Below are 14,256 nucleotides of genomic sequence, written 5' to 3'. Positions count from 1 at the left end.
GCACATATACGACATGAAAGGTTAAAAAAATCTAAGGTTTCACATGTAGTCTTCACTTGTTCATGAAGTAGGCAGTTCCAAAGGATTATTTTGAAAACACAGTGCTGTAAGGTACCAGACACCAGGGCCAAGTGAATTCAGTTTTATAACCAAGGTAGAATCTAGATATAAATAAACAAGTTAAGCATTGGTTTCTTTCACAAGAAGCCCTTAAGCAGAATGTTAAGTGGGTTAAAAAGAATCAGGATTAAAACCAGCCTAAAAGTTGTGCTTATTTCCATTGACAAGGATTCGATACCCACTTTCAGTGCTACTACAAGTACACTCCACCCAATTAACGGAAAATACAGAAGGGGGACTAGGGATAGCTCCCACAGAATCTCTCTTCTCACTTTCATCACCAATAGAAGACACATCATGGTGCCATCAAAATGCTTAACACTCTTATTCAGTGCACGGAGAAACAAAGAGACCCCCATAAAATCTCACAGATGGGCCCCATTCAAACAAACTCAACTCAAAAAACTCTAAGAGGCTAGGAATAACTGAATGGGTCATTAAATTTTACTGCATTAAAGACATTATCTTTACTAGTGGGAGAGGGGATTCGAAGTATCCACTTCCAACAAACCGCTAGGGTATTAGCATTCTGTGCAAGAGGCTTCTACACTTCCACAGGCAGAAGGTAAGTACACAGGAATTCTATAGCTCATATACTGCCCTACAAGCAATATGGTCACCTTCTGCTAGGAGCTCAAGATCTGTTGTTCATAATCCATTAGGATGTGGAATTTTGGTGCAAGCCTCATGTCTTACTGCTCCTTGCCTCTGAAAAGCTTTCTCTGTTTGGAATATAGTATCTATTTTAGGTCTCTTGAGAGGATAACCATCATTGCTGTCTTCTGATTTATGGTGAAGCTCTTTATTATGGCAACTGTGAAATAAACTCTGGACAATCAATAAGTAATTAAAACAGAAGTAATGGTTGGGACATGGTTGAGAGTAAAAAGTGCAGCTACAATCTAATTACTATAATTTCATCCAGAAAAAGTATCACTCCAGGCAGCAAAGTTTATTGGTAGAGATGGAGGCTTGTGGGCACATTTGCCAAGAAACATGTTAGACACATGCTGAGCACCCTAACCCCTCCCAAAAGCCGAACACTGCTCAATCTGCCCTCTGGACAGAGGGACAAAACTGGCTCTGCTAGTTTCCTCTACATCCCTCATGTTCAGCTGCACATGGGCTCTCCCTGAGGAGATCTTTACATTACCTGAAATGTAACTCAGCGAGCAACATCAAAATTACAAGGTCCATCTATTCACATCCAAGCTGCAGAATCAAATATTCAGACTTCCTTCCAAAAAGCTACATGATGCACCCTAAGGACGCACTACATTCTTTAACACAAAACTCATTTGAAAGTCTAGATCTGATGAAAGTGGGTGCTCAGGCCTTAACAGGTTCATGAAGCCAAAGCCAAATATGTGACCAGGGCAGATGTCAAAAGTCACATGAGCTGTCTGAGTAGACGGATCAGTTTACCTCATTATAAAGAAAAAGAAGTACCTCAGATGATCTGAGATTGCAGTTGACTAGTTTTGGGGGAGAACCTAGTATGAGACAGTTAGGGGTTTTAAATATTCTTACCATTCCTTAATTAACCCTCTACCATGTTATCCTCATGAATCTGCCAGAAGCCATTAATTGTTATTGTTAACTATACATCCAAATTTGTTTTCAGAGCAATTTTTTACTATATTTAACTTGCCTGTCCCTGAGAAAATTATGTTTTAGAGAATTGCATGAAAGTTACAGCATTAACTTGATTAAACATCTGGCAGATGACTGCACCCACTGTGGAACTGAATATGAAGTGCAAGTAAATTATGTTATCCATCCACCCCTTTGCGGAATATTGTACATATTGAGAATTTGAATATATCTGTCATAATCAAGGAAAGATGAATACTTTCTTGGATGGAAAACATCATTTTAGTTTACTGGAAAAGGGACTCTATTCGCATACAAAAAGGAACTTTCAGCTCAGTATTGAAACAGAGGACAATTGTTTCTTCCAGTTTGATCTTAGCATAAGTTTATTACAGGATATGAAAGCTTATTAGCCTTGGGCACATTTATGAACCTCTTTCCTAGATTCAGATTGTAGGTATCATTGTTGCCTTGATGTTTCATACAAATGGGCTGGGAAAAATCCCTTTTGATTCTTGTGTAACAAAAGTACAAATTAAAAAAAAACTCCCTTCATGAAAGATACTGTCAAAAGACTGGAAAAAGCCAGTAAGACAGATCACAGTACTTCCATCACCTATATTATAAGGAACAGGTTTTGAGGCATTCTGACCTGCTTCCTGTGGGGACAGTTCGCTGTCTCAGATATTTTCTGCCTCTCTGCTATAGAACAGCAGACTTTTGTGAGATCTTAACCAGTGGAACCAAACCATTCCTGCTTCATTTTAATTTATTTTTAATTCAAGAAATTTGGCTGAGCAACAGTATAGTTTCCTTCCTGGATATTTCAACTCTTGCAGATGAGCAAAATGGGAAGTGAAAACAAAAAGCAGACGGTAACATCATCATCCCTTCTTTTTCCTCACTCCTTTTCTGCTCAAATTTTCCATCTGCTTCTAGTTGTCTGTGCTCTTGATTTTTTTTACTACATTCACCATTGCTCACTTTCAGCCAAATACTCTTGTCTTTGAGGGATACAGAATGCTGTTGCTTGCCTCCTGTGACAGCTAAAAGAAGAACCCTGTCTCTTTCTTTTGACTGGCACTGCCACTCACTTCAGCTTCCATTTAGAGACCTGCTATTTGGTTTCATTAACATTGCAAATCTCACCTTAAATTAAAGTCTTTACCACCTTGCCTCCTGAGTTCCCTCTCTCTCAATTACTTAGCAGCAACACTTCTACCTTGTTCTACATCATTATGGACCAGCTTAATTTCATAAATGACTCTGGTACACGACCTGTGGACCTAATCATGCAATTCAGCTCCTCTGCGCTCTGTAGGGATCCTGGAGAGAATCACAGAGGTGTAGTAGTGCTGGGGGACATGAATCGCAATTCTGAAGCACATGCATGCAGTATAGACTTAGGTGGAGTGCCCTTAGAGATGCAATCAGAACGTTTTAAGGGCTAGAATTAGCGGTCATATGATAAATAGAGAGGAAAGGAAAAAAACTGTGGGAGGGAGGAAACAAAAGAGAAAGGAAGAAAAGGAGGGGAAATATTAACTTAGTTATATAGTATAAACATATATATATAGTTAGTAATAAATATTAATTATGATTTTTAATGTTGTAACTTACCATCAATAGCCAGTTTGAGATCAGCCAGTGTAGTTCGAACTCTTGATATAACATGTTGCATGTGGTCAATTTCTTGACGGAGAAATATGTTTATGGGTTGAATAGCTCCCATCTTCTGAAGTTGGGCTTTCACCTAAATAAGAATAGTGCAATGATTATAAAATCTAATCTCCTGTTTCCCATGCAATAATTTTCAAAAGCAAAAATATTTTCAGGAAAGAAACTTTTTAGTAACAGATGGCCATTCAAGTCCTGTTGCCAACTGTAAGATTTAGCACACTGTGACTCATTAGCTTACCAAAATGAGCTCCTCCATCATTCTAAGGAGGGAAAGTTCCCTCTTTTTGAAGGGACACAGCAGTTTATTCTGTCCTTGTTAGGCTGCAGGGTCTTAGATCTTAAAATAAAAAAACCTACATGCTATAAAAAAGCATGTTTGATGGTGACTTCTTCATATTTCCAAATTGTGCTAAGTGAACTTTCTCACCTCTTCTTGCCCTGCTGAGCTGAAATAATACAACAAATGGAGCTCCACTTAACAAGCACAAAGATATGTAAAAGCTGCTAGTTTCAGTAGCATGTGACTTGTTCATAAGGCAAGATGTTCATGGATACTTTAACTAGAGAGGCAAGATTGCCAGAAATAATACAGATGCCACAGAAATCTGTTACACCATTATGTGCAGCATTTTGCAAGCAGAAGCCTTTGGCCTTCTTAGAGTTTAAGGATAACAGTTTCACTCATATTCAACAGAGAAAAATTTCAAAATGGAATCAGTTGTCTATGTTACTTAAGGACATATCATAGCAACACTAGCAGTAGCATTCCCTCTCTTGCTTTAGCATAGGGTGCATATAGAATGTACTTTGGACATACATTGTATATTCCATGTATATCAAAGATCACTGTATATAACAATGCATGAAAGAGGGTTTAATGGCACCTGCAAAAATCATGGTGCCTATACCTCATGTAGTACCAGAATTCTTGATTTTTTAGACTTTCAAGTGGTTTTTCTCCATTATACTTAGCTTTCAGAAAGCCAATAGTCTTCTCTGTGTATTTGCTACCACTCAGCCACATGCATCGTTTTACATATTGAAGCAGCCTGAACTCTGATCTTTGCCATTGTCACTCATTCCCTCTGCAGATGAAATTCTGCAAGGGGACTCTCAAACCAAGGCAAGATCTCAAAGTAAAATAAGATCCCAGATCCAGATACATATATGGCCATTAGTTTATTAGAAAAGAGCTGACCCATAGGATCAGTTTGCTTAAATAAAAATTTAAGACCCTATTTTGAGCTTAGTAACACAAAATGAAATAAGAGTTAGAAAGTTTGATCTTTCAAAGAACAGAATGTCATCAGAATTCTACTGCAACCAAGCAGAAGCAAGAAGATTTGGTTAATGTGTGCTATTCCATCAAGGACAGAAGTTCACTGGATATTCTCCGTATTTTTCCAGATCTACTCGTGTATCTCATTGCATACATTATTATGTATACTATACATTATATGCACATAATAAACATTACTAAAGATTTTATTATTACACTGAATAGTAAATTTCCGCAAGATAAATATCATATAGCAGTTGAGTAGTTATAATCACTAGTGTAAATACGTAAACGCTTTGACAATTTCCCATTCTTAAGTTTCAACTCCAAGCCCAATAAAATACTCTTTCTCAACTTTCTATGCTATTCTCCTTGGGAGACAGCTATCAGCAAGGTTATTCATCATATTTTAATCACAAGGACCCATGAGTTTGTCAGACAGAATGTCCAAGAAATAGGTGCCAGCCAATTATGCTAATGCTTTGCAGTGTGACAAGTACATTTTACAGACTGAGTTAATGCGTTCTTGCTGTGAAAGAGAAAAAAATACTAAAATCAGCTGCCACAAGACTAGAGCTAAGATAAGAAACTTTTTGGATAATCCACACAATGAAATATTCTGATTTTATTCCATACAAAATCCAGGGAAAACTACTTTCTGAAAAATTCACGGAAACTGGTAATTCTCCCTCTTGCCAAAAAGTAGAAACATTTGATTTCTTTTTCTCAGAATACTTAGCAGTCTAGTGCATGCTATTAATAAGAAAGGAATTATACAGAATGTAGTCCATGCATTTTATCCTTTAAATAAGAAACACACTTTTTTTTCTAGTCTACAAAACATGTGATCCTTTTGGGGATCATTTAGAGGAAGAATTTCTCCCATTTGAGGAAAAAATTGTATGGAAGATGTTGTTAAAGGGTTATTTTCTAAAATATTGATATTTATGGATCTACAAAGTGAATATGAAATAAATATTTTAAAATATTACTGTACTGATAATTGTACAATTTAACTAGTGAATTCTAAGAGTTTAAACATTCTTCTGGTATAACTTTCATGTACCTACAAAAATACCTATAGTGCAGAAATTTCCTAATCCATCCTAGATATGTTCAGAGCACTCAGTCTGGAGCATCAAACATAAACAGATATCAAAACAAAAAAAAAGATTACACACTTTCTGCCTTATTGTATACAAATCAATCCTGATCTGCAGTGAGGTTTACTAGGTGTAACATAGTAAACATAGTGCATTTCTTGGAAATCTTGCTGCTAAGATTCATTTTATGTACAAACTCTTAGGTATGATCAACTACTTTTGTTTTAGAATTCTTCTCAAGCAATCAGATTACTTACTTCCAGTGTTCTATTTATTATGGCATAAAGAGATAGATACTGACTCACAGAAAAAACTCAAAAGACAAAACTCATTAACCAAAATAGCCTTTCTGAGGTTAATATTCTAATTCCATAAAGCCCACTTACAATATTTCCTTTTTATTATGCATACAGCTGTCATCTAACATAAAACAACATGATTTAAGAAAGGAGCTACTAAAATCATAATCTTAATAGCTTTGTCTACATGATTTTCAGTGCATATCTCTACTGTATCAGATCCCTCTATGCACATTTCTTAGCTGTCCTCAGGTCACCACATACTTATAGGACATTCAGCAGAAAAGCAGTTGCTGAACCTGTGCCATGACCATTGATCAAGTTACTGTAGTACTGACTGCCTATCACTTTCAGTAAATGCTATTATTTTCAATTAGACTTAGTTACTTTCTATATTCTTCGTCAGCAGAAATGGGAAGTCCATCATTCTGTAGATGGACAAGCCAAAGCTCTTTTCAAGTGGTGCCAAGGACCCTTTCCCTGATATACACAAGGAAGCAGACAGTGAAATATGCAGAAAATAGCTTCAAATTAAAGTAACCCAAAAGGTGTGCTTCAGGGAATCTAAGGGACTTCAACCACTAATGGGCATTCAGCTGACAGGCCCAGACTAGAGTTAGATCAAGGCAAATTCCTCAATTAAACATCTAATGAAGGCCTGGGGTCCTCAGATGAACTTCTCTTTCCATGGATTACTTGCTAATGTCATAGCCATAGTGGACATTACGGCAAAATCAATACTACAAAAAATATTTAAGGAAAAAGCCCCTTGCTATTCCCTAGAAAGCTGTTTTTCAAGCTGCAAGGATCATTTTCATTGTAAACTTCTCTGTGTGACAGGCTGACATTTATTCTTGCATCTGTCTTCACTCACATGAACTGACTGGACCTAATCATTTTACCACTAATCTCTCTGTTACCTGTGAGGCGAGACCCAGAAGCAAAGGGGGCCATGAAAGCAGAATTCTTACTTAGAGAAAAATGAGGACAGTTTTAGGTCAGGAGGAAAGTTTATTTTGCTTTTCCATCACCTGTGTCAAACTGCAGTCTGAGAAAGCATGCAAAGGTGACTGATTTTGTTTATAGTCTTTTGGGTAAGTTACTTGACTGGTGAGAAACATTACAAGACCACAATAAAAGAGGAAGCATATATCATGGGGTAAAACTGTTGCCCTGTTTTGAAAGTTGTTGATACTGAAGTCTTTGCCAAAGGCTAATAACTGAGACATGAAGGCCTCTCTGTGACAGCCTGAATTTTCTCTGGATCCACAATTGTATCAAGAGAAAATACAATCCAGAGCTCTGAATGTCAGCAAATAATTGGTTTCAGTACCATCTGTCCCTAACCTGGTCTGTTGGGGTTTTAGCTCTGAGCAAATTCACTCCATACCTTCTAAAGGGAGCCACAAGAACTGATCAAAGGTAGCAAAGGCACCTACCACTTTCCCCAAAGAGAATTTGCTTTTAATCACCTTCATTTGTTTCCTAGATTTTTTGTTCCTTTTTCTCTACTGATAGTACCTCTATACCTGGATTTTCAAAGACTAACACATCATGGCATTACTGGAGAACAATATTCTTCTGAAAGCAAATCCAAGATATACTGCTAGGACTAATGAATGTTTCTCTTTTTACTGCTCTTATTCAATGAGGCATGCATAGAAACTCTTTTTCTGACACATTCCCTCAGTCTCTTACAATTTAGGATATTAGTTTTATTTGTTTCAGAATTGCTAAACTGATCTAGTATGTAAAAATGTCCTGAATGACCAAATGTTGACTTAAATTGACAAACAAAAGAATTCATCTCATTCCTTTTTTTTTCAGGCATCACAGGAAGTAATTACACAATCCATTTCACTCCTTTCACTTGCAAGCATAATTTCATTTGCCATAATGTAGCTTCTACTAAATTCTGTTGCTTCTTCCCTCAGAGAATATCTAAATTCTCCCTTATTTTCTGCTCTGACTAATGAAATTCTTGGTTATATGTTAGGGACCATAATATTATTTTTTTCCTTTTGGGATTTCAGATATCTGGTTCAGTGTTTTTTAGTTTATGCAAACTTTCATTTAAAAATTTAGGTTTTTTTACAGCTCACTTCAGTCCTCTCCACCCTTTCTAAGAGGTTCCAGATTAATGGAATGACAGTTCAGATAAGAAACACATTTGATAAGGATTTTTTTGATTATTGTGTAGAGGCGGCCACACTTCTGGCACATTATCAACAGCAAAGATGTGGAACTGGGCATTAATGGCAGAAAAGAGAAATTCCCCTTCAACAAAGAAAGCATTTGTAAAGACCAAAACAAGTTCTAAGACCTAGGGAATGAGAAAAAGGGTAAATTCATTAGGCAAACTGAAGAAAGAAATATTGAAGAATCAGGAACTAGAAGAAACAATGTGAAATCTCATAACACTGCAGAAGTAAAATCTGAAGTTGTAGTGCAGCTAAGACAGCCAAAGAGATATACAGATATACACATTACTAGCAATAATAAACTTCTGGAAAATAAGCAGAGGATGTTCTGTGGATAGTCAGAGTAAAGGAATGACTATCATATTACAGAAACAGAGTGCAATTTTGGGACGCTTCTGTGGAAAAGTACCATGTCATCCATCAGTAATGTGGACTCAAGAAAAAGTGTGTAAATAGAGTGGTATGATTAATCAAACTGAAGTGTAATTCACAGATCAAGACGCACAGAGCCCGAGAAAACTAGATATCACCAGAAAGAGGTGGTATCTACACACACTGATAAGAGAATGAAACAAATATCCTGAGCTCAGAATACATTTACAAGAAATACAGAAGGAAAAAGCAGATCCAAAAGGATATCCTCTGTACAAAGTCAAATCTCCTTAGCTGAATCGTAACAGAACAGCTGTCAAACAAATTGAAGGCAAAAGAAGGCAAATTGAAGCTCACAGAAGATGTAAGAGAAGCTGTACAGAAGCAAAGAAATTCTAGTTGATTGCTTAAAGAAAATAAAACCCTGCATGTATGATTGGCAGATCATGAGAAAAGATAAAAGCTTGTCATACTACTTGATGATGAGAGCAAAAGAACAATGAAAATAATTGGTGGTGATTTTTTTAATACAATCACATGGAAAAGTATGTATTATACCCAAATACAGCAGTAAAATAGAGACAAGTTAAGGGTGAAGGGGAATGTCCAAAATAAACCTTTCAGACTCTTTGCCCTTAACTACAGCCCCTGCTCCATAACTGGTTGTCTCCAAAGCTAAGACACTTGAGAAAGTGACTCAAAAGGGAAGGTTTGCTCTATGTGTGGTTTTTGAGCATAATTGAGTGAATAACCAAGAAGGAATGAGAGCAAATGAGACAAAGATTAAATGGAAGAAATGCCAGAGAAAAAAGTATTTGTTCAAACCATTTTGAAATGAAATTTGAATTAAACAAGTATGTATTTTACATGACTAAAAGGCACTGCCCAAGTTTCCCAGGGGTAAGACCTGAGGTTAAGACTACACTCTGGTTACAATATAAAGCACAGTGAGTATTATTGTAATAATGTTTTCTAAGTATTACAAATTCTTCAGGAGGAAAAGAGTTGTCAGCTTAACAAGGGAATAAAGAAATACTCCTTTGGAAAATTTACCATATATATTGAAAAAAATTAGCTCAATACACATATTACACATGGCAAAAGCACATGTGCTACCCAGGCATTCAGTATTTTACTGCTACTGTAAATAGAAAAAAAAATAAATTTAAGGAGCTGAATGAAAGTAGAGGAATCTAGCTCCATAAAAATCTTTACTCTGATAGGAAGGATAAGGGAAGAAGACTGAGAACAATCCAAGGTGTAAATCATAGGTGTAGATGCAAGGTGGAAATTATTACATTTATTAAATTAGTAATTAAAAATTAATAATTACTAGATTTCATTTTATTTGCTATTTCTAATATATATTTACTATTAAATAATAATAGGAAAACTAGAAAAATGGACTCCATTCTTAATCAAATTCTACAAATAAATTAGAGAATCATTCAATAATGACAAAAAGACAGACATAAGCAGGGATAGATGGAAAAATAACAATATGGAGATAGATGTAAGGAAACCTCACCAAAAAAAGTTGCAGACTCTAGGTAGCTTGCCACAGGGGAATGAAAAGAAAAGTTCTGAGTTGAATTATGTCAGTACATATGTGGCTACTTATACAAGACATATTAAATCTTAGATGAATAGTAGAACAGAAGACAGGAAATATTGCCAGGGCACCAAGATTATTAGTTGTTACCTAAGTGGACATTCTAAGTTGGCCAGAGGAGAAAATAAAGCATGCATAACAAGTTGCAATACTGCATACTGAGCACTCTACAAGCTTGAACTGCAAGCAGGGGGAAAAAAAGCACTATCAGTGCAAAACAAAATTGTAAAGAATAAAATCATGGAAATGAGAGAGTTTCAACATTTACTGTTCATGAAACACTTGGCAAGACAGCAGATCCTGCTTACAAACTGATGCAAGTTTTTATGCTGGATTTTTTCCACTTAATGAGAGTGTTAATTAAAAATGCAAGAAAAGATGGAGAAACATCTCTCTTATGGCTTAAACTCCAAAAAATCTGTGGCATGAAAGGTCAGTGATAAAATCCATTCTTCATCATGGTGGTATAATAGAAGCAGGTAAATTGAATGCTGTACCCACCATAGGATCACCAGTCCACAGAAAGAGGCACTGAGGTCCTTCTGTAAGCTACTAAGGAAGGCAGGAACTTTATCTAAACTCTTTAATGGCTCTTCTGAGTTAAGGTGACTAAGTGGACTACAGCATTGGAAATATGTTTCTGACGTAGGAATATTTTAGATAATAAACCAAGACAGTCTTACCAAACACAATGCATAATTTTAAGAGTTTTTTAAAACACGTCAGTTAAATTTAAAAAGCACAATAAAACTCATAAAACATATACATACATGCATACATAAAACACCTGTATTATAAAGTAGCACATACCTCATGAGGGTTATAATCTGGAGGCAACTTCTCTAGCATCTCATCAGCAAGACGCTGCACCACTGCTTCTCGGGTTTCCCCTCCTCCACTACTGCTGTCTTTGGGCTGGATGCTCACTATTGTCCTTAATGTCTCATTAGCCAGATTGGTCTGGTAAGTTATATCAGCATTGCGGTGAAGTCCAAATACCTTAAAGGGTAAAAAATAGGGGGAAAAAAAGTGATTTTTCTTCTAAAAGTATATACATGAAAGAATGCATGAAAATGGATAAACAAGGAAGAAAATTCTCAGCTCCATAAAACAATAGATATGAACAAGTCAGTGGAAGTGCATCCATTTAACTGGCTGAGGACCAAATTACATGAAACATTAACATAGGCTGCATATACATTAGCATTTTAATTCATATCAGTGCAGGGTTTTTTTTAACTAATCTTTTGATTATCTTCACATTGATCATGCTGTGAAGTACTAGCAGTACTCCAGATTTCTTTCCACTGGTTCAGACTAGAGCTTGTTGGAAACGTGCCATATGTGGAGACCCCTTACCACTAGTTCTTTGTCTCTACGGGTCTATTGCTGTTGTATCAGTACAAGTACATATCTCTAATAATCAGACCAGTTGACATTTCTAACATGTTTCATTTAATTCAGTTTCTGAGGCTTATGAGCATGTAGAATGGTGCCATATATAAAGTACCTAAAGATGGTGATATATTTAGGATATTTTATGGTTTAACTATTTTGGTTAAAGTTTCCCCCTCCTTACTTCTTCTGCTGAAATTGAATTATTTTATTTCAGATACAGCTAGCACAGAATTACTGCAGAGCTGCCCTTTGTCTGAATGATAATAGCTTTCTCAGAAACTTCCACTGAAATATCAGTAAGTCTATAATTGTCAGATTGACAACTGCAACTCTTCTCCAGGAGGAATTGTATGTACTGTGACTTATTTCACAAGCCCTCATTTAATTACAGCTAGTAACTATCTCTTAGAAACTTCGAACCACTGATCCTACAATGAGGAAGGCTTGTCCGCAAACTGAGCATGAAAACCAAGCAATCTTCTGTTTTCGCATTTTTCAGGTTTTCGTATTAGAAATGGTACATTACAAAAAGACACTTCTGGAAACCAGTATTTACATACTTTGAGGACAGAAGAAAAAGTGCTATGTAATATTGTTATACTGGCAAATCTAGAAACTCAGAGACCAGGGATATAAGTGGTTGCACTGGCGCCAAAGCCAGCAAAGCTGCACTGATTTAGACCAGTTGGGGATCTTATCCTTATAACAGCACAAAGAACACAGTACAGACCTAATACTACATATGAGAGAAGGTGTGACTATAACTAGTATGCCATTAGATTTGAGATAGGATTTAATGTTTTCCACATAGTGGTTTACTTATACTGAATATGAGTGGTTTACTCATACTGAACTGTAAAAAGTGAAAATATTACACTCATATTCTATATGGAAGGAAATACACATTTGAAGATACACTTTTCTGCTTTTGCTCTTGCATATTAAGGGCTTATTTGTTTTGTTTTGCTCTAGCAGATTTTGTGGCAATGTTATAACCCAAGTTAGAAACATGAAGAATATCTGCTATTGTGAATGTAAATGGGAGTGCTAGTCCAAGGTTTAACAAATATTGGTGTAATATTAACAAAGACAGGGCTGTTACATGTGAGACAACTCTGGTTATGTGATTTTATGCAAGTGATATATGAAGAAATAAGAACAAAGAAACCAGTGGGTGGATCAGTGTTCTGCATGTCCTGTATATTAATCAAGGAGCCAAATCTTATTCTTTTTGATTCAAAATCTCTGGAAATTTAGATTAAAAAGAGGATGTTGGATTCTGTCTTTCATGGTTTTTTAGCCTTATATATCCTCAAAACCAATTGCTAAATCTCTACACTCCTCTGAAATCAAAGTAATTTTCAAGGAGTTGCTGAGTTGGGTTCACCCTGGCTGGATGCCAGGTGTCCACCAAAGATGCTCTATCATCCCCTTCTCAACTGGACAGGGCAGAGACAATATAACACAAGGTTCATGGTCTGAGATAAGGACTGGGAGAGATCAATCACCAGTAACAGTCATAGGCAAAACAGACTCAACTTGGGGAAATTAACTGAATTTATTACCAATCAAATCAAAGTAGGATTATGAGAAATAAAACCAAATCCTAAAAACACATTTCCTCCATCCCCTTCCCTTCTTTACGGACTTAACTTCATTCCCAAATCCTCTATCTCCTCCCTCCCACAGTGGCATAGGGAGATGGGGAATGGGGAACAAGGGTTGTGGTGAGTTCATCACACATTGTCGTGGATTCCTTCCTCCTCAGGGGGAGGCCTCTTCATACACTTCCCCTGCCTCCCACACAAGACAGTCCTCCATGAACTTCTCCAATGTTAGTCCTTCCCATGGGCTGAAGTTCTTTATGAACTGCTCCACAGTGGGTCCTTCCAGGGGGTGCAGTCCTTCAGGAACAGAGTGCTCCAGCATGGGTCACCCTTGGGGTCCCAAGTCCTGCCAGCAAATCTGCTCCAGTGTGGACTGCTCTCTCCAGGGGGCTACAGGTCCTGCCAGGAGCCTGTTCCATCACAGACCTCCCACAGGGTCACAGTCTGTTTCAGGCATCCACCTGCTCCAGCATGGGGTCCTCCATAGGCTGCAGATGGATTTCTCCTTCATCATAGACATTCATGGGCTGGAGGGGGACAGCTGACTCACCATGGTCTGCACCATGGGCTGCAGGAGAATCTCTGTTCCAGCGCCTGGAACACCTCCTGCCCCTCCTTCTTCACTGATCTTGGTGACTGCAGAGCTGCTTCTGGCACATATTCTCACTCCTCTCTCTGGCTAAATGTTCACGTGCAGGTTTTTATCCTCCTTAAATACACTCTCCCAGAGGCACTACCACCATTGCTGATGGGCTCAGCCTTGGCCAGCAGTGGGTCCATCTTGGAGCCGTCTGGCATTGGCTCTGTCAGACATGGGGGAAGCTTCTGGCAGCTTCTCACAGAAGCCATCCCTGTAGCCCCCCACTACTGAAATTTTGCCACACAAACCCAATACCCAAGTTCCACAGCCCTCTTCAGAAATCAGTGTTCATTCTGCTCAGAGGACAAAATTTCATCAGAAGATCAAGGACACAGCAAGCAGACCACTTCAG

The 14,256-nt window shown here is 37.4% G+C and overlaps 1 protein-coding gene across 5 annotated transcripts in view; it reads right to left on the bottom strand.

Moving 5' to 3' along the window:
- LOC113965613 (dynein heavy chain 5, axonemal-like) overlaps window positions 1-14,256 on the bottom strand; it is a 156,934-nt gene that overhangs the window by 11,764 nt on the left and 130,914 nt on the right. For all 5 annotated transcript variants that reach the window (XM_027679275.1, XM_027679284.1, XM_027679294.1 and 2 more), the window contains 2 exons: window positions 11,070-11,258; window positions 3,334-3,466 (listed from right to left, as the gene is read on the bottom strand). In XM_027679275.1, coding sequence (XP_027535076.1) covers window positions 3,334-3,466; window positions 11,070-11,258 — 322 coding nt within the window. The remainder of the gene's footprint in view (window positions 1-3,333; window positions 3,467-11,069; window positions 11,259-14,256) is intronic.

Source organism: Neopelma chrysocephalum, unplaced genomic scaffold (assembly GCF_003984885.1).
Source record: "Neopelma chrysocephalum unplaced genomic scaffold, ASM398488v2 Primary Assembly neopelma1_22b, whole genome shotgun sequence".
NCBI lineage: Eukaryota > Metazoa > Chordata > Aves > Passeriformes > Pipridae > Neopelma > Neopelma chrysocephalum.
Note: the sequence above shows the minus strand (reverse complement) of the source record. Positions and strands in the feature narration are given on the sequence as shown.